The sequence below is a fragment of the Cibotium barometz genome, chromosome 3 (genome assembly GCF_041138505.1).
Source record: "Cibotium barometz isolate CiBa-2024 chromosome 3, ASM4113850v1, whole genome shotgun sequence".
Classification (NCBI taxonomy): Eukaryota; Viridiplantae; Streptophyta; class Polypodiopsida; order Cyatheales; family Cibotiaceae; genus Cibotium; species Cibotium barometz.
The window spans coordinates 58,887,167-58,915,141 of NC_141048.1; the positions used below are offsets into that span (position 1 = coordinate 58,887,167).

The 27,975-nt window shown below is 47.9% G+C and overlaps 1 protein-coding gene across 2 annotated transcripts in view; it reads left to right on the forward strand.

Annotated features, from left to right (window-relative positions):
• LOC147640319 (metal tolerance protein 4-like) overlaps window positions 1-27,975 on the forward strand; it is an 88,972-nt gene that overhangs the window by 40,575 nt on the left and 20,422 nt on the right. For both annotated transcript variants that reach the window (XM_086779184.1, XM_086779191.1), the window contains exon 4: window positions 8,627-8,805. In XM_086779184.1, the coding sequence (XP_086635310.1) occupies window positions 8,627-8,805 (179 nt within the window). The remainder of the gene's footprint in view (window positions 1-8,626; window positions 8,806-27,975) is intronic.

Genomic DNA, 27,975 nt, shown 5'->3' on the forward strand with positions numbered 1-27,975 from the left:
CGTTAAGTTTGATGTTTTTCATGGAGAGCATGACGCTTCCAAAGTGTTAGCATTTGTGGCACAGTTTGACATTGCTTTTAGCGATGAGGACTTCACTGAGAAGTCTAAAGTACGCCATGCTAGCATGTTCTTGAAGGGTACCGCTGCTCATTGGTGGATCACTGAAAAGATCACCAAAGACCCCATTTGCGCCCGGAAAGAGTTTAAGGACAGATTTTATGCTCAGTTCTTGCCATCTAATGCGGAGCAAACTCTCACCCAAAAGTGGGATAGACTTGAGCAAAGAGATAATGAAAGTGTGTAACAGTATGTCAATAAGTTTTGGAAAGTGTTGCTTGAGTAACTCCTTTTATGCAAATCACTGAGGATGAAAGAAAGAGGAAGTTTCGCTCCGGATTGCAACCAGCTTATCGTTCGGGCATTGAATTGCACCCGAAACATACTTTGCAACAGCTTACAGCCTTTGCTCTTGCTACGGAGCAATTGGTGCTCAAAATTAAGCAAGATCAAGGCGGTGCAAAAGGCAAAGACAAGGCTGTCCCAAATCTGCAAACAGGTGGACAGCCATCTAAAAAGAACTTCCGGGAGATCCAGAAGAGAGGTAAAGCTGAAAATACCTCATCTAAAGATCAGGGCCCAAAGAAGAACAAATTTGGCTTGACCCCCGAGCAAAGAGAGCAATATGCCAAGGAGGGAAAATGTTTTTCTTGTGGTAGCAAAGAGCACATGTTTCGACAATGCCCAGATCGCAAACCAAAGCATGAGGATAAGCAAACCAAGGCTAATGTGCATGCAGTTCCCGATCTGCAGGGAAACACAAAACATGATGCAAAAGAGCGGATGGTATGCAAAGCTTGGGTCAAATCAAGGATCAGCCCGCCTTATTCATGTTTGATGATTGTGCAACCGATAACTTCATCTCTATTCAGATGGCAGCTGCCTTGGGTATTGAGGTTGAGAACATGGGACCTCAGATTGAAGCCGAAGTTGCCTTTGTTGGCAAAGAGGTGGAGGTTACCCCACTAATAGGAAAGTTGCGCATACATATCCAGGGCTACCTTGATAATGAACATTTCTTAGTTGCACCACTAAATGGATGTGATGTATTGCTGGGCAAGCCATGGTGTCATAGGCTTGAGCCCCGCAAAGAGTACAAGACCAACATAATTTCTTTTATGCATAAAGGCCGCATGCATTTCAGTGATGCCGGCAAAGAAGGGGATTCCATCCCACTTGTATCTCACATCCAAATTAATAAAGCAATGAAAAAGAGTCTTTCTGCGTACTTGGTTTTTGTTCGTGATAGCATTATACCAAGTCATCAAAATGTGGATGCTATGACTTACGATAGGCTTAATTTTCTTCATGCATTCAACGATTGTTTTGCTGATGCATTGCCAGGTGAATTACTTCCCCAGAGGCCCGAGGATCATCGCATAGATCTTGTGCCAGGTAGTTCTCCACCTAACAAACCCGCATACCGTGTGAGTGCCACACAACAAGAAGAGATCATGAAGCAGGTAAATGAGCTTTTAGAGAAAGGTTTGGTTCAGCCTAGTTCCTCATCTTATTGCTCTCCTGTGCTTCTTGTTCAAAAGAAAGACGGGTCATTCTGCATGTGTGTGGACTATAGAGCTTTAAATAAGCTTACCATCAAGAATAGATTTCCAATTCCGCGTATTGATGACATTTTGGATAAGCTTGATGGTTCGGCTTGTTTTAGCCGTCTTGATTTGAAGAGTGGTTATCACCAAATACGAGTGGTGTCACAAGATGTCCATAAAACTGCATTCAGGACAGCTTTTGGATTATATGAATTTTTGGTAATGCCTTTTGGTCTCACCAATGCTCCTACCACGTTTAATTGTACGATGGATAGGATATTCCATTATGTTCATATTATAGGCGTTTCATAAGGCATTTTGCTATGATAGCCACCCCTTTACATGATCTCACAAAGAAGAAAACCACTTTCAAATGGACTCCAAAAGAACAGGATGCCTTCTCGCAGCTCAAGCATGCTATCATATGTGGACCCGTATTGATTGTTCCTGACTTGCAAAGGTCATTCGTAGTGGAATGTGATGCTTGTGGATATTGTATAGGGGCTGTCCTAAATCAAGAAGGGCATGCAGTTGCATATGAGAGCCGTCGTTTGCATGATGCTGAGCTTCATATGGATATCTATGAGAAAGAGCTTTTGCTTGTAATTCATGCCTTAAAGATATGGAAACATTATCTTCTTGGGGCTGAATTTTTAGTCAAGACAGATTATCAAAGCTCGAGATACTTTCTATCTCAAACAAAGCTTTTAGAGAAGCAGATGAGAATGGCAAACTTTCTTTCCATGTTTCATTTTCAGATTGTGCATACTCTAGGAAAGAAAAATGTGGTGGTAGATGCATTATCCAGGAGGCCTTATGTGGCTGCAGTTTCAGTGGCCTCTCATGGGGACTTATCTGCTATGCGAGATTTGTATCATTGGATGCTGATTTTTGCCATATATGGACTGATTTGATGGCTGGTCACTCACATGCCTCTTATGTTATCAACGAGGGTTATCTTATGAAGGATAACTGCCTATGTGTGGTGAAGGATTTGCGTCCAAAGGTTATGGAGGAATGTCACGCTCCACCTTATGCTGGCCATAGAGTTGAGAGAGATTTCTTTTGGCCAAGCATGCGTAAAGACATTGAGGCATATGTACGTGCATGTATTACTTGCCAAAAGGTGAAATTTGACAGGCAAAAACCTCCAGGTTTACTTCAGCCATTGCCTATTTCCTCGCAACCTTGGGAAAGTATTACTATGGATTTTATTATGGACTTGCCTAGATCCCAGCATGGGAATGATGCTATTTGGACCATTGTGGACAGGTTTAGCAAGCAAGCTCATTTCTTGCCCGTCAAGAAAACCATTAAAGTTGATCATATGGTGAAGCTTTTTCTTGCTAATATTTTCAAGCATCATGGTATGCCTAAATCCATTGTTGGGGATAGAGATCCCAGGACTACGAGCCTCTTCTGGAGGGCTTTATTTGATAATATGGGCACTAAACTTGATTTTTCATCAGCTTATCATCCTCAAACGGATGGCCAAAGTGAAGCTGCAAATTCAGCTGTGTTGGATTTGTTGAAGTGTTATGTGGCAGATCAAAAGACTGCATGGGAGAAGTATCTTCCACTTGTTGAGTTTGCCTACAACAATACAATTCATGCCTCCACGGGAAAGGCCCCGTTTGAGATTATTTATGGCAGAGTGGTATTGCCACCCATCCTTCGTACAAAGGATGAGATTTTTGCAGCTGATGAGTATGTTCGTGACTTGGATGCAGCTTTTGCTCAGGTATGGACAGCCATTGCAAGATCACAAGATAAGCATAAAATGGCTGCTGACAAGCATAGAAGGGACATGCAAGTTAAAGAAGGTGATTGGGTTTTGTTGAAATTTGAGAAAGCTAGGCTTCGGAAGAGGCCAGGATGAGAAGGATCATATCCTAAGCTTTCTCCTCGCTATTATGGACCCTTCAAGGTGATTCAAAAGATCAATGAAGTGTCATACAGGCTTGCTTTACCTAGTCATTGGAAGATTCACAATGCATTTCATATGAGTCTTTTTCGGAAATATGTAGGGCCAGATCCTGACGAGCCTGTCACAGAAGATCCGCCAGAGATTGATGAGCTTGAGGAGATCCTCCAGCCAGAACAGATTGTCTTTCACAAGGAGCGAAAGCTACCTGCAGGAAAGCTTTCCAGGAGATACCTTGTGAAATTCAAAAATTATTTGCCCATTGATGCAAAGTGGGTAAATGAGGATTATTTTATTGACTACCCACAGTTGTTGCAAGCATATCTTGAGGCTTTTCAGTTGAGGACAACTCTTTAGAAGCCCGGGGGGATGTCACCAATTGGCCGACCATTTGGTCCAGTGTCTCGTTCACTTGAGGCCAGGCCGGTGTCTCATGTGAAGGGGCCAGTATTTTTGCATAACATGGACGGGAGCTAGACTGGTGCCACCCGTGTGTTAGCAGGATGGTGTCATATGGACGGGAGCCAGATTGGTGCCACCCGTGTATGACCTGGACTGTGTTCTATCCATGGGATTGTCACGCCATGGGAGAGCCAGTATTTTTGCCGTGTCTTGCCTATGGGACTGTCACTCCATAGGGAGGCTCATGCCTGGATCTGTGTCTTACCTATGGGACTGTCACTCCATAGGAAGACCGGGATTTATGTTTCTCTGTCATGCCATCGTTGTGCCCGACAGATGTTTTGTACTTGTTCCATGAACGGGAGATATGTCCATGATACTTCTTGCACATGCATTCATGTTTTGCATGTTTGGAACTGTTTTCGCATGACTTGTATTCTTGTGTTTGCCTGTTTGACGTGCCACTTATTGAGCGGGGACGCCTGCCAGTGAGTCGTGAATTTTGCTCTGTCTTCTGACGAGTTTTGTTGCGTGTGAATAGGTGGTAAGTGTATTGCACTTGTTTGTTTAATAGCTTTCTTTCTAACCTTTATTTTTATAAGGTTGTAAGTTCACATTCATTAAAAGAGTGGGCATCCTCCCAAATATTTAGTGATGTCCTTGGTAGGGTGGGCACCCACGTTTTTTTCATCATGGGGGTGGGTGCATGGCCACCTACCCACACCCCACCTTGAAACTGGCCGCCCCCATGCAAGCTAGGGGAGCCGGCCAGCTGTGGTCGTGTGCTCTCCCTCCAACACCTACATATGCATGACCACCTCATCGGTTGGGATACACGATTGAGCAAGCGATCATCTCTTCTCCGCTTGCCCTTAGGTTGCTGCACGTTGGTGGGCTGCTCTCTCTACACAGGAGGCTACGCCTCTTCTTCTGAAGGCGGCTGCGCTTCCTTTCCACAAGCGGCCACATGAGGCGGCTGCGCGCTCTCTCCAGCCGGCGGCTGCGTGCTTTCTCCAGCCGGCGGCTGCGTGCTCTCTCCAGCCGGCAGCTGTGCCTCCCTCAGGCGGTTGCACCTCCCTCAGGTGGCTGTGCTCTCCCATAGCAGGCTGCGCCTCCTCCTCCCCTTGTAGGCAGCTGCGCCGCCGCCTCCTCCTCAGCAGGTGGCTGCGCCTCTCTTCACATGCGGCCACAGGCGGCTGCGCCTGTCTTTTGCAGGCGGCTTTGCCTCCTCTCCACGGGCGGCTGCGCCCGTCTTCTGCAGGCGGCTGTGCCTCCTCTCCATGGGTGACTGCAAGCAGCTGTTCTCTATCTACACAAGCGGCTGCCCTCTTCCACAAGCGGCTGCGCTCAGACCTCGAGGCGGTTGCATACTCTTCCTTCTTGTCAGTAGACTGTTGTGCCTTGGTGTCCATCTCTAGTAGCTGCACCTAGATGCATCGGGTATTTGTCTGCCACTCGCGAGCTACAAGTAAGTGGATTGAGATTTAAGTAAAGGATTTTGTTGTAAACCTGATAAAGGATTCTCTCTACCGCTAACACCCGTTCGGTGCCAGGTAGTCCAAGCTTTTGGAGAACCACGGTCCATGGGTGCCGAGATCGGGAGAGTCAGGTGTTAGTACGGGAGTGCCTGTTTGTGCGTGGTCCTGGAACACCAGTGGGGCGTTCTCCGCGGATTCCAGTGAAGGCACAGGACCGTAGAGACTTGACCACTCAAGTGGGTTGCTCTTCTTCGAACGTCTACTTCAAGTCTCTTGTTTGGTAATTGTATTCATCTCAATTGTACATGGACATCATCTGGTTCATTGAACCCATGGACCATTGTATCTTTTAAATACTCCCAATAATATATCATATATTGAGGGGGGGGGGTCGGCCCGTTCCGGCCCCAGTGCTGGTGTCCATAGATCAACATTTCATTTCATTTCAGTTTTTCAGTTGTTTTTAAGTTGTCCATTCAAATTGTGATATTTAAGTTGTGCTATTACGGGTGTGGGTGTCCAACGGAGTCTATTCCCACTCGACGGAATCGGTTTCAGAATGAGCAAAGCACTCCTATTTATACTACACTGAGGTTGGTCGGTTGGTACTAGATGCTGGCCGATTGAATAATAAATGCTACATGAATTGTAGATGAGGGATAAATAGTATTAAATGTTGGAAATTATGGAAAAAATGCCAGATAAATCCTAATAAATATTCTAAGGCTGCCAGATGCTATTTCAAGGCTTTTGCAATGAACTATATGCAATGGATGAATGATATGAAATATTCAGAGTGCTTTCTAATGCAAACCCTAAGGTTTCTATTGACTCTACATGCATGAATGTGTCGCTTCAAGTGGGTTAAGGGACTGACTGACTGACTGACTGACTGACTGACTGATTGTCTAAGGTTGAGAATAACCTACGTAGCTCGTGCCTGACTTATCCTGGACTGAGGATTACAATGGGGTCACGACGTACGACAAATATCATCCTGAAAGGTACTAATATTGTACAATGTTGCACTGATGATGATGAGCCAGCTTGTCACCATGCACTACAGTGCAGAGTGCATGTGACAAGAGTCCACCAAATTTAGGTGTGCATATGAATAAGGTATAGACATGCTCTTTAAGATTCATCCAAGTTTTGCTCAACTTATGTCTAGCTAAATGTTCAAATGTATGAATACTTTCACCACCAATGTATGAATACTTTCACCACCAAATAAAATTTCCCAACTAAATGAGTTGGCAATGAACAAACTTACTAGCTACATCAACTGAGCAAGATGTAAATCCAAAACCAAGTCCTACAATGACTGCGGACAACACACGATCTATTCCCAAGGGTCGAAAGTTGTGGAGTTAAGTCTAAAGGAAATATATCATCTACACACACCACATAAGTTGCTCTATAAAGGAAGCATCTTCCACGAACTGTGCATTAGTTAGCTTTTGTATCGCAAAAGTGACAGGTCATTGATTTGCTGAAGGAACATAGTACCACCAATAGCATAACTACTAGCATCCACTAGATGCACCGCAAATGCTATGGTTATATATAGCTTTTTTTCATATAAAGAAAATGTTCAAGTAGCTCACACCAGTGAAACATTTCCAGAATCTTGGGTACATATCCAAGGGACTTGTTTGGCTGAATATGCTACATCCAGAGATATCCAAAAAGTTACCTCAGAATCCCATCTTCCTATGAGACTCAACCAACTCAATTATGCTTAAATTGATTATACTTGAGCTTCTATCTGTGATTTCTCCTCTCCAAGATGAAAGAACCCATTTGGGAATTTGACAAAAGCTTATGCACAACCCTCCCTTCCTCAGAATCCTCAAAGGAAGAACTTGGGGTTTTACTCCAGCCAAGTCCATGGATGATTTCACTGAATTTACAGCTTTCTTAACCTGAAAATTAGTTTCTCTTTTACTTGGGAGTCCAACCATGGAAACATCCGTATCTAACTATGTAAGTTCAAAACCAACTGGATCCAACTCAAGAGTCACTACATCCAAGTCTACCTAGTTGTCTATATATTTCAGATGGGTATTTTCACACGTCTCTGCATGTAGACATTCATCAAACGTCCATTTTTGGTCTACAAGGGAACCAAACACAACCAAAAAGACTGTTTTTATGAGCATATATTTATCACATAATCCATAAGACAAAGTAACAAGTTAGCATGCAAAGCTTCACTGCAACCCAAAGTCACTTTTTCCTTGTATGAAAGAATCAAACATTGAAACAATTACATGCAAAATAGATGAAACAAATCTACATCATGTCAAACAATACATCACCATTTCTACAAGTTTCACTATTCCCAAAATCCTTACCACACAATTATATAGCCAGGGACACACATGGGAAAGAGCAGTGTGTGGAGTTGTGACCTCTATAAAGGTGATACAACTACCTCCCTCAAAGAAGGTTGTGGCAATGTGTAAATCACCAACAATTGTATTAAAGCATGGGTCACTTAACCTTGCTTCTATGGTTGCCAATAACTCCCACTTTTTGCACATAAACCAAGCGTGTAGATAAGTCCGAAGAGGACCATCCAAGCAAAAGTTTTTGCATTTGTAAGCAGTGTTAGCAAAGCTTAACGCAATAGAAGATTGGCCCAAATTAGAGATAGTCCATGAGATAAGGAGCTTTCTAGCAACGAGAGGTTCATATGACATTTTGTGCAAATATTGCTTTAGATCCATGATTGCAGTTTTCTTTACATGTTCGAGTTTCTTTTTGGACTTCATCTTGGTAATATGTACGTTAATATGTTAGAATCTTAAATATGAGGAATTAAATAATATTAAGTATAATTCCCATGCATATGGTTTAAACTTCATCCTTCTCAATAGAATTAAATGCTCACACTTGGACAATTATAAATCTTGAAAGGAAATCCGATTTTCTAATCTCAAGCACCATCCGATCAAACTTTTGGCATTTGTAAACGCTAGGAAAGCTCAAGGCAATAGAAGATTGGCCCAATTTAGACAATCCATGGAATAAGGAGCTTTCTTATGCTTTGAGAGGTTCATAGGCATTTTGTGCAAATATGCTTTATAACAGTTTGCTTTGCATGTTCTTGAGTTTCTTTGGACTTCAGCTTGGTATATTTACATTAATTTGCCATAGAATCTTAAATATGAATTTTTAGTGTGGAGTGACGGATGTGCTGTTTTGATTTACAGGGGTACAAGTTCTTATTGAAGCTGCACGCCAGCTTGTGGAACATGAAACTTCTAGTAGAATGAGCACTTCGCAGCTTGAATGGTTGTGTAGCATCATGGGAACAGCTACTTTTGTCAAATTCGCTCTTTTTTTGTATTGCAGAAGTTTTAAGAATGAGATTATCCAAGCCTACAGTAAGGTACACAATCCTTGGTGCATTTTAACTGCGTGATTGTTAACTTCTATTTAAATTAGGTCATTTTTTGGATTTATGAGAAGAAAAGCATTGAACTTGAAAAGAAAGATAGATATATAGATGTTATTAACGTCTACAAAAGACCCAAAGGGTCTATGAGACCAACATGGGGTGTCTTTTTGTGCTGTTTTCCATCAAGTTTGGTGCAAGTTGGTTGACTTGGAAAGGGCGTGTGAATAGATTTAAGATTGTGTTATTCTCATGGTAACGTGAATAGATTTAAGATTGTGTTATTCCCATGGTAACTGGCATGTTCTGGAAATTTCATCTCAAGAAATTCAAGAGAGTCCGACAACTTTATAATAAAAAAGATCTAGCTTAAATGTTTGTATCATAGTTAAGGAGTTTTAAAGGCAATTATGATGGATCAGATATGTTAAGCTGCTACTATATTTCTGCATTCTTTTGATTTCTGAGCAATCATGGTTACACAAGGTAGCCTCTAATTGATAAACGAAATAGAGGCTTCTTGTTGTGTCATGTCATCAATATCCCTTACGATTGACTTGCTTATGCTGCAAACTTACAATCATGCAATCCTGCAGGTGAAGCAAATTTGCTAGCCATGAAAAAGCCGAGGTAAGCGTGCGCATGTGTGCTTTTTCTCGTCTGTGTATGGGCACGTGCTTGCTTGTTATGACTTTTGATGGCATCATCAACAAAGTGCCCATTAGAAAAGTAGAAGCAGCAGCCTGTAACTCCCACAACTGCTTCAATTTCCTGTTTGAGGACATCATCAATTCAATCCTACTGTATGCCTGTATGCACCAACAACTGTACAAAATTTCTGGACTTTCTGTGCAAAGTTTCACCTGCGTTAAGAGCATGAGAAAAGGTAAGTCTGCTTCTGCAAAGTGGCCAGCTAAATGCAAGCATGTGATTGACTACCCCCAAGCATGCCCAATGCTATAAGCCTTGATGTGTTTGTGGTCAGTGCATGTGCAAATCGAATATTGCAATTGCCAGCACCCATTTGCAGCCTGACCGTGAAAAGAAAGGACCCCACTATTGCAAAAGCTGGAATGGCTTGCAAGAGCAAGTCTACTTGCACCAGGTACTTTCATTGAGGAGCATCTCTATGAAACAAAACAAGCGTAACATCTGACTCTATATTTTCAAGCAATCAATGGCAGCCCGATTTTTCCAGCACCCGCGAAGGTTACGAGGACGGTGATCATACATTCGGCCAAGAGAATAGCCTGGCACATCCTCAAAGTTACCGAGTTCTTTAGCGGGTTCTCTGGCATTCACTCTCTGGCGTTTGCTCATCAACCTTGTGATGGCCAAAATGAGCCAGCCAAAGAGAACTTGCCATCAGCAAATCAAAGCCATCATCAGTCTGCAAATCAATGATTGAATTGGAAAGCCTATAAAGTTGTCACCCAGATATTGTGGATCTTAGACGACTTTAAAACAAGTCAAAGATATGGCTTATAAGCTGGACTTACTGCATGATTGTCGTGTCCACCTAGTGTTTCATGTTAAATGGTTAAAGTGATATCTTCATGATGACGATAACTTAGTCGATAGTTTGATTTTGTTGTGATGATGAATTTGGCCCATAGAAGGTAATGTTTGCAAATAATAGTAGCATGAGTCAGTGCCAATAACTCTTTCCCATAGACGTGCAAAGAAAGTTCTACATGTTGTAATTGTCTGCTCTCATAGGCTATTGCATGACCACCTTGGTCCAAAACAGCCCCTATGCAGTCCCCCTGTGCATCGCATTCAAACGTGAACGGCTTGTGCAAATCCATAATGATTAGTACGGCTCCAGAAATGATTGCATTCTTTAACTTTTGAAAAACATTGCTCTCTAAGGTGTCTTTCTAAACATTGCTCGCTTCTTTTCATCAATTCATGTAATGGAGAAACAAGGAAACCAAAGTGTTTTATAAACCTTTGGTAGTGAGCACATAACCCAAAAGCTCTGCACCTTCATGCACCGATTTCAGCTTGGGCCATTATTGTATGGCTTGGATCTTAGGAGACGGATTCATGTATACTCCATCCTTTGAAGCAATATGGCCAAGGTAATGAATTCCCGAAATAAAAAATTTACCCTTTTTTCCATTGATGAAGAGTTTATGTTGATGGAGTTCTTCAAAGACAATAGCAAGATGTGTATGTTGCTCTTTCTCATTCTTTGAGAACACAATAATTGATAGAGTGTGCATAGAGCCGTAGTAAAGGGAGCACTAGAATGTGCTGAACTGAGAGTGCAAGAGAGAGAGAGAGAGATATGAAGCCAAAAAGCTGAACATACTGCAATGAATACAATCCTGAGCAAGAGACCAGCCCACCTATATATAGGTAAGGGGCTGGCCGACTGGACATCATGACCCGACCTGGGAAAAATGCCCAGAAAATAGGAGAAAAATAGGGTGGCGAGCCCACAATAGGGCCATAAAAGGAAACAAATATGGGCAGCATGCAGGGATGAAATGCTAACACCCCTTCTTAGCACCGGATGCTGAATAAACTCCAAGAAGCCGAAGATGAGGAGCCAAGGAAGCCTGAGATACCGGTTTGGTGAACAAATCTACTGAATAAATCTGTTGCATTCTTTGCAGAAGGAAAATACTCCAAACGCACCCATTTGCTGAATAAATCTGCTACATTATTTGCTGAAGGACAATACTCCAAACACAAATCTCCTCCAAGAACCCGTTCACAAACATAGTGATACTGGATCTCAATGTGTTTCATACGAGCATGAAACACAGGGTTCTTGGCAATGGTGATGCAACTCTGATTGTCACACCAAAGAAGAGTTGAACCGGTATGAGGAAAGCCAAGTTCTCCCAATAATCTCCACAACCAAATCGCCCGACATGGAGCATAGCAAGTTGCTTGATACTCTACCACTGTAGAGGAAAGCGCCACAGTAGGCTACTTTTTACTGCTTCATGAAATGGCTCCCAACCCAAGTGAGAAAACACCACCAATGGTCAAATGCTGAGTATCAAGATCTCGAGCCCAATCTGAATCAGCCCATCCAAGAAGAGTGCATCCCTGGCCATAAAATATGCCAAAATCCAAAGTACCACTCAAGTACCGAAGCACCCTGACGAGGCTTGAATGTGAAAGAACTCAATAAGCTGACTGTGGAACAAATGTCCAATCGAGAGTACATCAACCATACCAAACATCCGACGAGAACCCGAAACTGTTTCAAATCAATCCTTGGAAAAGCATCAAGAAGAGAAAGCTTCTCACTAGTATCCATAGGAGAAGATACTGGTCTACACCTAGTCATCTGAAACCTGTCAAGAATATCCCTTGTGTACTTCGGTGAGGGGTCTGCCAAATCTCAAAGCCAAGAAAGTAAGGCAGAAGGCCAAGGATTTCTCGCTCGCTGAAGCTCCCGCCCCCCCCCCTGCTCTGCTCTGCGCACCTTCGCTCCCCCCCCCCTCCTCGCGCCCCTTCTCTCCTCTGCCCCCCGTTTGTCCCCTCTGCTCGCCACTGCGCCCCCCCCCTCCTTCCTCGCTGCTGCGCCGCCCCCCCCTCCTTCAGCGCTTCTGCGCCTCCACCCCCCCTCTTCGCCAGGTCGCCCCCCTCCCCGCTGCCGCCTTTCGCCCTCCCTCCCCGCTGCCGCCATTCCGCCCCCCCCCCCCGCCTCTTCGCTTCTTCATTCTCGCCGCCATTCAGCAGCGCCCCCCCCCCCTTCCCTCTCGCGTTGTCGCCGCCTTCCCCCCTCTGGGCCTCTCCTCCGATTTCCGCCCCCCCTTCCCTCCTCTGTCGTGCTGCCTTTTCCCTTGGGGGTTTTTTGTTTTTTTTCCTTATCGTCACCCGTCCTTCCGCCTCTTGGTGTGCAGCCCGCTTCTTGCAGGGTTTTCCGCTTTCGCCTCGCCTTCGCTTGAGCTTCAGACTCTGATGGAGACTCCTCCCGCCTCGCCTCAGAGGGACTCTTCTGCAGCCCCCTCGCCCGCCCCCGAGGTCATCCCCATCAGGCTTTCTCTTTCGCCGGAAGAGGAAGCGAGCCTCACCACAGAGGTGGAGCGCCTTCAGGCTCACTCCACCATCTGCCGTATAGTCGGCACTCGCCCCAGCAGAGGGGAGATCAGGGATCTTCTTCAGGCCCGCCTTCTTGCAGATGTGGGCAAGATCCTGGATGTACAGCTCTTGGGCCGGGGACATTATCAGATCGAGTTCGAGGCCGCCCAGAGCGTTGCCAAGGTCCTTGCCATGAGTCCTCTGGATATCAGGGGTGCTCGGGCTTTCTTCAGGCCTTGGCAGCATGGATTTGACCCAGCAGCGGCGGAGCAGGGAGAGCGCCTCTTCCATATTACAGTTTGTTTCCCTGGTCTCCGCCGGGAGTATCTTCCGCTCCTCCCCAGGCTCGGAGCTTTGGTGGGCTCGGTTCTTGAGACGGGCCCCTCAGCAGCTTCAGTGGTGGCCAGAGCAGCTGGGTTACCTTCGGTCAGAGTGTTGGTATCTGACATCTCCTCCCTTCCTAAGGTCATTCAGCTACCTAGGATAGGGGGGGGGTGGATAGATCAGAGAGTGGAGTTCTCGGGGCTCCCGAACCAGTGCTTCATTTGTAGGCAGGTCGGCCATTTGGCCAAGGCCTGCCCTCGCAGGAGACCTCGGCCCTCACCACAGCAGCAGGCCACGGATGGCCCGCCCGCAGATTCGGCCCGGCAGGCTGCCTCAGGGACACCTGCTCAGGCCACAGAGACCTCGGAGTGGCAGCCAGGACAGGGGCGCCGTCGAGGGAGACAGCCTCAGCAGCGCGCCCAGATACCGCTGCAGCAGCAGCCACAGTCTCAGCCTCACTGGGTTCCCGTGAGGAACAGATTTGCTCCCCTTCAGGAGAAGACCCCTGCAGCGACCGAGGACCAGGAGATGCCAGCTCCCCCTCCTTCACCTCCCCCACACCCACCCCCTCCCACCGCCTCGCGTCCACCATCGCCTCCTCCCGCCCCCGCTCCGGTCTCGGCAGCGGCTCCCTCTCCTCCTCCCTCGCCTCCCCCTCCTCCCCCTCCGCCCGCCTCGCCTTCCCGGGAGGTCATGGCAGTTCCCTGGCGCTCACCTGCAGTCCGGAGGGCGCTGAGCACTGACCTCGCTCGAGCATCACAGAGGAGACCTATGCCGATTAGGGCCTCACGGATTTCATCTATCCGCAGTCGGCTGAGTCGCCTCGGCATTCGTCAGCGCTCGGAGGCGTTTGATTATACCTTTACACGGCTTTTTGGAGCCGAGGGCCCCCATGAGCCAGCACCCATCCGAGTGCATGTAGTGATACCTCCGGCCCGCGGGGAGGAGGCACTAGACTCAGCGGTGGCCTTCTCATTCCCTCTTTGTGGACCTTGTGACCGGGAGTGGACTCTAGAGCTCGCTCTCAGCACGTTGAAGACTCAGGCAGTTGAGTTTTCTCATCACATGAGCGATTTGGAGGTTACAGATGTGATAGGCCGACTTTGGGAGTTGGCTCATTTTTTCTTGGATCCCGGGAGTGTGGATACATCCGGGATTCGGCATTTGGTCGTGCGCATAGTTGCAGATTTGGCACGCGACCCAGGATATGTGAGTATACACGAGGTTACTATGTCAGAGCAGGAGGCAGTCGCCATGGGTCACAGCCACTGGCGCCTGATCCGGGATTCTTGCAGTACACCGGGTGGGCAGACTCGCAGCCGTTCGGATGGGGACTACTCTCCATCCAAGCCGCTTGCAAAGGCTCGCCGCACGGCTGAGACAACATCCACCTCAGTAGGACATCCATGAAGGATCATCTCATGGAATGTTCAGGGCCTTGGCGGAGCACACTTTATACGTTATCGAGGCTGCTTGAGGCAGGAGCTACAGAGATGCCTGGTTGGTGGCAGCATAGACATTCTGATGATGCAGGAGCACCACTTGGGTGAGAGCAGGATCCGGAGATATGGTTCGGTGATGCCTGGTAGATGGGACACTTTCTGGTCTGCAGGGTTTGGTCCTTTGGGTGGACAGGGAGGAGTATGCATGGTTATTGCAGATGCATGGCGGCAGGCCATTGTGGATCGAGGGATCATTGTGCCTGGCAGAGCACAGTACGTCATTCTGAGGATGCATGATGAGCTATTGGGTGTGCTCAACATCTATGCGCCCAATCATGCTAGTGCCAGAGCAGAGTTTTGGACTCAGGTTACAGATGCATTGCCAGAGGCCGCACATTGGTGTGTTGGGGGAGACTTCAACATGCTTGAGGACCCGGCAGATAGGGTGGGAGGCAGTCATGTTACAGTGCACGGCACGGAGCTTGCAGCTTGGGACCGGTTTTGCATGTCACTGAGGATCACTGATGCGTGGCAGCATGGGGCTTTCTCCCGGTCTCAGGACAGTCTTAGTTTCTCTCGGTCGGATCGCCGACAGGGAGGGACTAATCTATCTCGGATTGATCGCTTTTATGTGGGCGATTGGTTGGGGGAGCGAGGGGGCTCCGTCGGCATTCTTGCTGGCACCTCATTTTCAGATCATGCGCCAGTTATATTGACTTTGGAGGAGGGGACTCGGGAGCCCAGCTTGCAGTTGAGGATCCCAGAGCGGGTACTTGCAGACCCCAGTCTCGCTGAGGACATTGAGAGGATCTGGCAGGATAGTCAGTGCTCTGACCAGGATGCAGCGGGCCAGTGTGCCCAGGGACTCATTGATCTTAGCTCTTTTCTGCACGCTGCAGCTTTGACACGACTGGGAGAGATTCGAGAGCGGGAGCAACGGCTGAGACGTAGCCTTGCTTCGCTACAGCGCCTTCAGGAGCAGCAGCCAGCATGTGAGTGGGTGGCGTCCCAGCTGAGCCAGGCCCGCCAGGAGGTTAGAGAGGCAGAGGAGCAGAGACATGAGCTTTACTATCGTCGTCAGGCCTCTCAGTGGACGCAGCTTGGTGATAGAGTGACTGGGGAGTGTTTTGAGATCACTGGACCCCGTCATGCGCGAGCAGGGGTTCGCCAGCTTGGTAGACCGGATGGATCGATAGCTACTGAGCTCGGGGAGATCAGAGACATTGCCACAGCTTTTTATAGTGACTTGCTTTCAGCGGAGCCAGCCACTGAGGATCGGGATGTATGCAGACAGACTGTGTGGGCCCATGTGCAGAGGAGGGTCACAGACCATATGCGCACAGTTTTAGGTGCGCCTCTGTCAGAGACTGAGCTTGCCGAGGCATTGAGGGTCCTGCCGCGACATAGTTGCCCAGGGGAGGACGGACTGACGCCGGCCTTCTTTATGCGCTACTGGGACCTTTTGGGGCCAGGCCTCCGCAGGGGCTTTCAGCATGTTTTGGACACTGGGGTGATGCCGCAGAGCTTTTCAGAGGGCTTGATCTATCTTATCCCCAAGGGGGAGGGAGTAACAGATGATATTCGGCATTGGAGGCCTATTACGATCCTCAATACTGTCTACAAGGTCTTGGCAAAGGCCTTGAGTTTGAGGATCCAGCCCTTCCTGGGGGAGTTGATTCATGCTACTCAGACAGGATTTGTCAAGGAGCGCAGTATCCTTGACAACATCTTTACTTTCTGGGAGGCGACGGCCCGAGCCAGGTTTCTTGGTGAGGACTTGGTCGTGATGCTTCTCGATTTTGAGAAGGCATACGATAGAGTCGATTGGGGATTCTTAGAGGGCACTATGCTACGCCTGGGCTTTGAGCCAGGATGGATCAGAGGGGTGGCAGCTTTGTATTCCACAGCTCGCAGCCAGGTGCTGATTGCAGGAGGTCGGGGGCCGAGTTTTGAGCTGACCAGATCAGTCCGTCAGGGGTGTCCTCTCGCTCCTTTCCTTTTTCTCTTCTTTGCGGAGGCTATGAGTATGTATTTGTCGGCAGAGGAGGTTGGTTTGAGAGGACTTCAGCTCCCAGTCCGGGGGGAGGATTTGCTTGATGCTGAGTTTGCAGACGACACGGGCTTATTTTTGCATGGCCAAGAGGCCAATCTTATTCGGGCAGAGCAGTCGCTCCAGGTTTTTAGTGCAGCTTCGGGAGCATTGATCAATTGGCGCAAGACAGTGGCCTTTTGGATCAGTAGTGCTCCCACTCCGGCATGGAGTCCGGACCCCGGTTTTAGATGGATTCCTCCCGGCACAGCAGTGCGGTATTTGGGATGCCAGATCGGCCTCGATTTGTCACCTGAGCAGCAGATTGCCCCGCTTCTTCTGAGCATTCGGAAGAAGCTATTGTATTGGAGTACAGCTCGACTATCCTTGGCTGGTAGGGTGGTGGTGGCAAATCAGGTGCTGTTAGCGACTATGTGGTACATTACGTCTTGCTGGATTTTCTCGAGCTCTTGCATCAGCCAGGTACAGAGGCTGATCAGGAACTTTCTGTGGTCTGGGCGGGACGGTCAGCCAGCTCGGGCAAAGGTTGCATGGGCAGTTATTACACTTCCGCTTGCTCAGGGCGGTTTGGGCATTATAGATCCAGTCGATCAGAGTAGAGCCTTATTGGGGAAGCTTATTGTTCGGGGGTTGCTTCCAGGCGCTGAGCCTTGGAAAGAGCTCCTCTTGCAGCGACTGCTGGCCCGGGCGCCTCCTGCAGGGGGTACTTGGGCACCAGAGATTCGCTGGATCTTCATAGAGATGAGGAGGACAGGCCTCAGTAGAGGATGGGAGGACAGATTTGCTTTGAGTATCCTGAGAGCTTGGGAGCTGTTGAGACCGGGGCTCTCTCAGCGGCCTCCTTCTTGTGTTGAGGAGCGGGCCAGGCAGCCGCTCATCTGGAGCCCAGCGGTTCGTACAGAGCAGGGTCATATGCTGGGTTCTCGGCCTCGTCTAGCCTGGGGACCTTTAGCGGCAGGCCCGGCTCGTAGTTTTGGAGACTGGCAGGCTTTCTGCAGTCTACCAGAGGAGACCCAGGTGGAGAGGCTGAGTCACTTCAGAGGGGGATTGATTATGAGGGATGATATTCAGGAGGCACTTTCAGAGGAGTGGTTCACACCTCTCGAGCCAGTGGCCCCACGGTGGATGGGAGCCTTTACACAGTTGGAGATCCTGATTGCTGTCAGAGCTAGCACTGAGGATGGCAGATGCCTCTATTATGAGATTCAGGATGAGGGCAGACTCCAGAGAGTGGAGGTGGAGTCGCCTTTGGTTGCAGAGTGCACCTTTCAGAGGATTCGGGTAGTGGCTGCCGCTTCTCGGAAGTGGCATATTGACCCCGACCCTGCGGACGTGCTCCCGGATTGGCGCATCTGGGCATATGCAGCGCGCCCCTTGGCCCGGCTGCAGTGGGACCCCGGAGAGTACGAGTGGCCTGATCCTTATGCATCCCTTGAGGCCACAGAGATCACATTTTTCCAGTATACTGTTAGGCTGGGACGGCATATCTTGACGGCGAGGAGGACGGTTTCTCCAGCGGCAGCGGGGCATTGGCGATTGCAGGGACTATCACAGGAGTTCCTGGAGGATTTCTGGGCTCGGCTCTGGGCTAGTCGACAGGCCCGCAGGATCTCGGCTTTTCAGTGGGCTGGTCGCCCACAGGGGCTCAGCAGTTGGCACTTGGCTTGTTTACAACGGTCTTCCGGCGGCCTGCGTCCGATGCGGCCACCCTATGGAGACACAGAGACATTGCCTGTGGGACTGCCCTCAGGCACAGCAGATTTGGCTGCGGATGCTGCGTATTCTGGCCCCCCTCTCTCCAGAGGGTATGTTTACGTGGGGTGCCGCTGCTTGGTCGACTTCGTCAGGGCCTGCTATGGGCTATGAGATGGAGCAGGGCAGTCAGGCCATCAGATTTATTAGGGGCCAGCCTCGCCTGGTTCCGGCACCGGATTTCTCGTCCGCCAGCTGGACACAGGAGAGGGATTTACGATGGGAGCTCCTCAGCAGCCTCACCATTTGGTTCACCTGGAGGGCCCGGTGCTTCACGGCCTTTGAGGGGAGATTGGAGCCACCAGCAGAGACTGTTCGGGGGATTTGGCAGGAGTTGATCCACACCCTGCGAGGACAGTACGACCGCATCCGGGGAGACTCGGATGAGGCGATCTTACGGCGCCAGGCCTTTCATACCACTTGGCGCTGCGGCCCGTTCTATACCCTACACACGGGATCCCCCCGTTGGCACTACAGGCCACCTGTTTGGCTCTTTCCCCCCCCCATTGTATGATTTAGCCGCTCAGTCCTTTAGACTGATGCTTGTATTTTGCAGCACCTAGGGAGAGTCTCCCGGGCTGCCATGATGTATTCACTGCTCTTCTCTCTGTTAGGAGCAGGAGAGATCTCTTTTGTAGCCCTCCGGGCGTTTTTTACATAACTAATGAAAGGATCTTTTCTCGGAAAAAAAAAGGCAGAAGGCCAAGATCCATCATCTCAAACTCTTGCTCCAAAGCATCCATGACAAAACAGATTCTCCCACAATGATACTAACCAACCCCCTCTCAATGAGAATATAAAGGTTCGAATCTGCATGAGAACGGTGCAAGCCAAGCTTGTGAAACAACTCATCAATCCACTGGTACCAAGCCCACGGAGCCTGCTTCAGAGTGTACAAGGCTTTCTTCAGCCGATACACATGGTCCTGTCTTCCACGAATCACAAATCCCGGTGGTTGGTCAACATACACTTCATGTGTAAGCTCTTCATTCAGGAAAGCCGACTTGATGTCCATGTGAAATACGGGCCATCTATGATGTCCTGCAAGAGCAAGAACGGTGTGAATGGTAGTCATCCAAGCCGTCAGAGCGAAGGTCTCATCAAAGTCGACCCCAGGGCGCCGAGCATAGCCCTTGGCAATCAACCTCACCTTGTGCTTGTCCAAGCTGTCATCAACTTTGTACTTTGTTTGAAGATTCACTGCACACCAATCACCTTACACTGCTGTGGCCTAGGCACCAAAATCCAAGTGCCATTCCATTCTATAGAATCCAAAAGACCATGAATAATAGAGGACATAAGAGCATAGTGAACAAAAAAGTTACCCTCATGAATTTGTTTCCCTGTAACTCTAGAATATCGCTTGAGAGCACTAGGTGGGTGAGTAGGAGAAAGCTCTCTCAACTCAGAATCACAAACTGCTTGATAATACCATCAAGGCATTGGTCTGCTCGAGCTCGTTGGAGGAGGAGCAAAGTCATCATGATCATCGTCTGAATGAAAATCCATAGCTGGAGGTGTAACACAAGTAGGGGGAGAAGAAGGAGGTGGCGGAGGAGGAAGAACAAGCTCACCACCCCCCTCTGAAGATGTAGGAGTATCATTGAACACCACATTGCAGCTCACAACAACTTTGCCTTCTTGCTGATCATAAAGACGATATGCCTTGGACATAGAACTATATCCAGGAAAAGTCATACGTTGCGACTTTGAGTCCAACTTAGAGCGATGCTCTTTGGGCACATGTACATACACTAAACAACCAAATACCCACAAATGAACAATAGAGGGCTTCTCACCATGGAAAGCCTCATATGGAGTTTTATCTGGAAGAAAAGCTATAGGAGATCTTTTCTGAATATAGACAATTGTAGAAGCCGCCTCAACCCAGAGGTAAAGAGGAGTGCTCAAGCAATGCACGGGCCATCTCCATGATAGTCCAATTCTTCCTCTCCGCAACTCCATTCTATGATGGAGAGTATGCTGTGGTTAGCTGTCTCTGAATGCCTTGTCCTTGCAATATTGCTGAAACTCTTGGGATGTAAACTCACCCCCTCTATCAGTCCTGAGAACCTTGACCGAAGAACCGTTCTCTTTTTCCACCTCAGTCTTCCAATCACGAAAGTGTTGAAAGAGCTCATCCTTGGTCTTTAAGACGAAAGCTCAAGTATATTTGGAGAAGTCATCCACCATCACAAGCATGTACAATCCTTATGCAAAGACGTGGTACTCATCGGACCACACACATCTGCAAGAACAAGAGCAAGTGATGTCGAAGATCTGCGTGTCGCCTCCTTCAGAAAGGCGGCTCAGTGTTGCTTCCCTTGTAAGCAAGAGGAATATACAGAAGTTGGAGCCTTGACGGTCGGTAAACTGTAAACCAACCCATCCTTTGAAGCAAGTTGATAGCTCAAATGGCCAAACCAAGCATGCCAAAGAGCTGAAGAAGAACCGTGAGAGAGCAAAGCGGTCAATTTGTTAAGCCACTATCCTGGAATCCCTGAGATAAGATGTTACCAGTCTCCTCAATGAATAGTAATCTCGTGACGAGGGAAGATCACCTCCGCACCCTCAGTTCTAAGGGCACTCACCAACAAAAGGTTAAATGCTAAATCGGAATGTAAAGAACATTAGAGAAGTACCTCTTGTCGTTGGAGGAGCGGAAGATGGGAATGGTGCCACGTCCATGAACTGGCATGGAAGAAGAATCACCTAGGGTGATAGTCTGTGTCTTGGCAGTAAAGTCCTCGAACCAACCCCAATGAGGTGTTATGTGAGCAATCCACAATCCAAGACCTGGCCTTAGAAGTCACAAGCTCCAGTGTACGAGAAGTACTGGCTAATAGGAGAATACCATAATCCTTCTTGGTCTGGGACACTGTTGTAGAGGTAGAGTCCTTTCCTTCTTCATCCCACTTCTACTTGTAACATTGGGTTTGTTTATGACCCTTCTTGCCATAGCAGTGACACTCCTCGTCCTCGTTTCTAGAAGATTTGTCTTTGTCTTTGTCGTCGTCCATGTCCTCTCTTCAAAGCGAGACTCAATCTGCATAATGGAGGGAAGCACTTCCTCCCAAGCAACTGGAACAACCCGAGGAGAAGAAACAAGTGAGTGAAAATAAGCATCAAACCTCTCTGGAAGCTTGGAGAGAAGCCATATCCTGAGTAGAGATATTCTTGCCACATACAGCAAGCTCGTTCCCAGAGATCTTTCATTTTCGTGAGGAAAGCAAATAAAGAAGGAAAGGTAGAAACGGAAAGATTCATAAGTTGCTTTTCCAAAGCCAAAATCTGTCTCGGAGACTCAATCTCATAAAGATCTGCAAGGGCCTTCCAAACTTCATGTGCCACATTTGCTGTATGCACATGAGAGAGTACAGAATCCTGACAATTCAGCATGAGAAAGGAGAAAACACGACGATCATTTGCCTCCCAAGCATCAGCCTGTGCTTGCCTGAGCCACACCAACTAGAGAGAGGGCGGGAGGGGTGGCATTGGCAACTATGACTAGCCAGTCCCAGAGATCCACTCCACGCAAGGCTGACTTCACCTTCACCTTCCACAATGTATAGTTGGAGCCATAGTTGCAAGCATTCTTTGCATTCGTGCATTCGCATTCGAGAATGCCGAGTTTGCAAAAGAATGCATCGAGGGTGGATGCATTCGCATTCGTGGCGGGTAAAAAAATTATTTTTTTGGGCATAAATAGAATGTTCAAAGTCAATGCTTGAAAACACAATGAAAAACTTGAAAGCTTGAAACTTAAAAGATGTTAGAATTTAGAACTTAAGACTCAAGACTCAAGACTCAAGAGTGCTGGAAATGTACTCAATTTGCAAAGGGATGCAAACTGTTAAAAAAATTGCAGGCAAAGTTTGCAAAGGGATGCAAACTGCAAACGTTTGCAAACGTTTGCAAAGCCTTGCATTCGCGAATGTTTGCAACTATGGTTGGAGCCATCCAACTTGGCAGACTTAGAAAACATATGAAGCACAGTCGAGGTAGCCATCCCTGTACTCGGGCTCAAATCTCAGAAAAAATGCACAACTCAAAAGAAAGAAGTGTCCACAGGTACAAGATGCCTCAAAGCAGCCAGCCACATCAGACCCTCTCTGCAAGTGATATGTGGCCATTGGAGAAGAAAATGCAGCCAAGAAGGGGCTGCTGTCGTGAAAAAAACAGGCTGACCAGCTTCCACAGGGCTCAGAGTGCAAAACACTGATGAAGATATACCTATTGCTTGCAACGATGAAGTGCCAGGAAGAGGAAATCCAACCAGCAGCAGCAAATTTGAGAAAAACGCAAAAAGGAGAGGCTGAAAACAGGGCTCGAGATATGCAAAAAACGCAGAAGCCTAGTGCTTTGATACCATGATAGAGTGTGCACAGAGTGGAAGCAAACGGAGCACTAGAATGTGCTGAACTGAGAGTGCAAAAGAGAGAGAGAGAGAAAGAAAGAAAGAAAGAAAGAAAGCTGTATTAACATCTACTAGAGGCCGAACTCGACCTATGAGACAAATCAATGTACAACTGTCAATGTCCTCTGGATGTCCAGAAAAAAAGGACAAAATAAACATGAAATAAACTATGAAAGTACTGAGCTAGTGGGGGGCGGGGGGGGGGTGATGGATGGAGCACTACTGCTAAAGGCTCAATATGCAACCTTTATGCGTAGGATATACAAGAATGCAATGCAGATCTGTCTAGCTCCAACGAGCACTATAATGGGGGTGTAATATGCGATACATAGGCGATGGCAAGGCAAAAATCCCTTGGAGCATGATCTCCGGGTGTGAGTGTAAGTGAGCTAGCCGCTCCTGGATATGGTGCTGATGTCGGGCCTGTATCTCCGTAATCTCCCTTTGATGTAGTCTGGGAGTCTGATTATTGATAGCATGGTGCTCTCGGTCTCCGTTTGGCTCGGAGGTCCGCAGCGCGCTGAAGTGTAACCCCCTCCTGTGTCAGGGTAGGCACTGGGATAGATCTCTGAAGAAATCAGTGAGCTGCACAGCTGTCGCCCACCTCTCCATGTGGTATGAGTCTGTAGCAGTGCCTCTCTGTGGCTCTATGTCTCTAGCAAGAACTGGCTAAATCTATGCTGGTCTGCAGATTCCATGATCTGGCGGAGTGAGGGATGTCCATTGAAGATGGCGGTGTATCTCTCTCTAATTCACTATATGCTTTTATTTATAATATCCTTTCTTGAGGTCTATACGCCGTACAGTCTGTGTTGTGTGTTGTCTGTCCATACAATACGGCTAGCAACAGAAGAGCTCCAAGCACCAAGAATAAAATCAGCCTGCAGTTTATAGGGGTGGAGTGATGGTGGAACAGAAGGTATGCAGGAGATTCCACTTGTCTTGCAGCTTCCAAACCTGTGGGAACAAATTGATGGATTAGTCTTTTTTGTCTGTCTGTACAGAACGGTCAGCAATAGAAGAGCTCTAGGCAACAAGAATAAAATCAACCAGCAGTATATAGGGGTGAAGTGATGGTCGAACAAAAGGTATGTAGGAGATTCTACTTTTTGTGGTTTCCGAACCAAGGAAACCAATCAATGGATTTTGTGCGCTCTTTTTTGAGAGAAACGATTAAACTAGCCTTTACAGCAAGGAGATGCGCCAACTTCTAGCAAGTAGGATGAATTGGTCATTTCTCCTTCTAGAGAGTCCATTCCAAGGTTTGTAACGTATACTAGAGTTGGGCCCCCTCCTGCCAGGTGTCAAGGATGCCCACACTTGATGGGTGGCATTAATGGTGTCCACACCCCTAAGACCATGCGCCCACTTATTAAATGTCCCCGATTTTCAAGACACGTGCACATCATGTCCGAACGAGCACCTTCTTGGGTGCCCATGAAGTCCTTGGACACCCTATGGGCCACTTCTGATATAGAGCAATCCAAGACATGCCATTAGATTCTTCATGGATGCCGTCCATGAATCCATACGCATGTCCAAACCAAAATCTCATGGATGCCGTCCACGAAACCTTAATCCACATGTCTCATGTAAGCACAAGTCATAGATTTGTGACAAAATAATTGACCCATCTAGTGCCCCATAATCCGCCAGGGAGGGAGACATGATGGACATGGAGGCCATGATGGTCTGTACCGGGTCAGTGATGAGGTGGTCCGATCGGCACCTGTAGTGATTGCTGATCCAGGGTCCCTATCATGCAGATGGGGAAGCCGATCGCAGAAGCCAAAGGTTCAAAGCCAGGAGTGAAGCCATGGTTCCATCTAACAAAGTAAGCGTGTGCACTGCGTACTGCGATGGGATATAGTTGAATTTTATTTGCTAGGGCGGCCAAGTCGAATTCTAACCCGAATGTAGCCATTATTGATAAATTGGATGGCAAAGATCCGGCCATGCTTTCCGACCAATGTGGCTTGCAGTAGATCCTGAATTTGCCCTCTGGCAGATCTGCTGCCAACAAACCTGCAGATGAGGGTGTCCGCCTCCGAACAGGCAACGGCGGAGAAAGACCAGAGATAGACTGCGATTGCCATGGAGTCCAAAATGGAACATGAACCAAGGACCTTTCACAATTGCTGGATGATGAGAACTTGGCTAGAGACTAGGCAACAAGATCTAAGGTGAGGGGAGTGTTGGGACTAAAGTGCAAAGGCTGGGATTGCATATGGGGATGAGGGGAAGGAGGCCAGACAGGAGTAGCCATGAAAGACAGCTGGATGAGGCAGAGGGCGCAATGGGGGGGTGTGAAACCAGAAGGGTAGGCGGGGGCAGGGTTGCAAGAATGTGTGAGGATTATGTTGTTAATCCCTCATATTGTGTACTAATTACTACTTATGAAACTGGCCTTCAGAAATCTGACGGGCGGTGAAACAAACACTCGCACATAAAACACTTCAACACCATTGAGGACCTAGAAAAGGAAAACAAACAGGGGGAGCTAGAGTGCTCCTGCAAACAGTACACGGACACCGATTGGCCCCAAAACGCAATGGCGCCCCTTGCGGTATTTCTTTAATTGATTATAAGAGCTTTGATTACAATAAGGCTGGGAACTCAGCCGTCACAGTAGAACTCTTGAAGCCTGCAAAGACTTTGCATCATGGCTTCTAGTCCACTCGGCATCCACAAACAAGTCTAGCCATTGTTCACCTCAAAAGACTCTCACACATTGAGTCTTGCATACAGAAGTCTTCTCCCATGATCAGGACTGCCACAACCATCCATAGCCTCTCACCCTATGAACAAAATCACACCCTGACACATCCAGTGCTTCTGCATCACAACACAGACTCCCAAACTATCTCTCAAAAGAGAACTCGTATCACAGCACAGCATACCATACAGTCGACACACCTGTACCAACCCTCTCTACCTTCCAAGGGTACTATCCATCTCTGTCATGGATTCCCTGTGCCCTGCCCAATCAGTAGCAAGGCTGTACCAAACATGTGTCCATTCCTGTACCTTTTGCCTGCATGTGACCTATCTCCTGGAGAAACCCAAAAACATGTTTCCTCGAGAAACCTACGACCTGTTTCCACATGAAACCCGTAGGCCTGTTTCCCTTTGAAACTTCTGTCCTGTTTCCATACAGAACCATTCATGGCACCATTCAACAACAGTGCCAACAACGGCATACATCTAGTTACCTGTTCCCTCATGAAACATCTGGAAACATAGAGATGCCCATAACTGTAGGTCCCTCTGTTCCTTTTCTAGCAGGAAGAAAACAATCTGCTCCATGAGCACGCAGCCATGCGAGCTTGCATCACTCCCATGCCAAGAAACATTTTCAATTGACCTGTACTTGCAGCCAGAAACCCAAGTACATAGCTGAATTTGCAGCCAAACAAAAACAGCCCATAAACAATCTCAAAACAGTCCCGGCTATGCACCTCCTTCTGCCCGCCTCCTTCCAAAAGAAAGAGAGAGAGAGAGAGAAAGACCTGTTCAGCCCTGCGCCTCCCCTCCTGCTATGGCCAGCAGTCCTGCACCGCCTTCCATGGGAGAGAGAGAGAGAGATAGAACAGTCTTGAACTTCCTAGAGCCGGCCTCCTTTCGAGAGAGAGAGGGCATGAGAATCTGTTGGCTGGGCGCTTCCTGCAGCCAGCCCACCAGCCTCTTTTCCAAACCAGTAAAGCACGTATCTGTGCTGCATCTGCCCGACCAGCCCTTCCTGTAGACCTGTCCGCTTTTCAGCAGAGAGAGAGAGAGAGAGAGAGAGAGAGAGAGAGAGAGAGAGAGAGAGAGAGAGAGAGAGAGAGAGAGAGCGTTGCAGTCTGGCAGCTTTCCAGGAGGGGAGAAATGAAATGAAATGAAATGTTATATTAACGTCTTCAAAAGGCCATAATGACCTATGAGACCAAAAGTTACATCATGGTGGATCTGATACAATGTCTGGATAAAAAAACCCAGAAAATGAAAAATAAAGATGATACTGCTGGCACCTAGAAAATGAAACTGGAACTGGAAGGTACACTATGGAGGTACCTCCATCTCATAATATGTGCCGCATCAGACACTGGCGGATCTCCTCAATATCCTCTGTGGTCAGCACCCTGACTGGGTGTCCCGCATGCCTCGCAAGAATAATCCGAATCTGCCGCTGCAACCTCCGTCTATGCTGGGATGCCCTCCTCCGTAGTCGTGGGCGTCTGGACCACCCAAGCTCAATCGCACGATCAATCAGTGTACCCCTGGTGTGGGCGGTATCCATGTCCTGCTGCTGCTGTGGTCCATCTGGCGCAGTGATGGAGAGAGAGAGTGGGTGAGCTTGCTGAGCTATGCGCTGCCCTGCAATCTGCCCACCTGCGCTCCTTGGTGACCAGCCGTCAAAGAGAAAGCATCCCCGTCTGCTGCTGGCCCAACTTGCAGCTAGAGAGGGAGAGCCTCCACGTGCTGTTCAGCCCCCATGTGCCACCTGCCAATCCAGCCCACCTCCTGTCCTCCTGCAGACCTGCGCAGCTTTTCACCAGAGACCCACGCACTGTTCAGCCCCTGCCCACCAGCCTTCTCATGGGTGAAAGCTCCTCTACATGTAGCTGCAGCCGACCCTCACAAGAGAAAAATCCCCACGTGTTGTTCAGCCCCTGCCCGACTGCCTTATCACACGAAAAGCCTCCCTCCAATAATAGAGTAGCCTCTAAAAATTACCTAGGGGCCTCCCAAGGTTTTAAAACCTTTATAACTTTAATTTTTTTGGCCACCAAAGGTTATAAAACCTTTTTAATTAAAATCTCTTTGTCCCCTTCACACTTGGGGTTGTCCACACATGGGTTTCCTTTTTAATTCCAAACAGATGCCATTCACACTGTCCTCCATGTCCCCGTGCACACCTGCATACTGTCCAGAGAAAAACACAGGGTCATGACAACTTAAGTACTTAACTTAGAGAACAAGAGACTTCAGGAGAACACTTGAGAGAAGATTGAATTGCATTGATTAAACTGAGTACAATAGGTCTCTTATATAGGAGATGAAGAGACACCTTTGAAGAGGCATGTCCTTTGACGAAAGGACATGACCATAGACGAAAGGATACAACTTTAGGCTAAGGGATGTGTCTATTC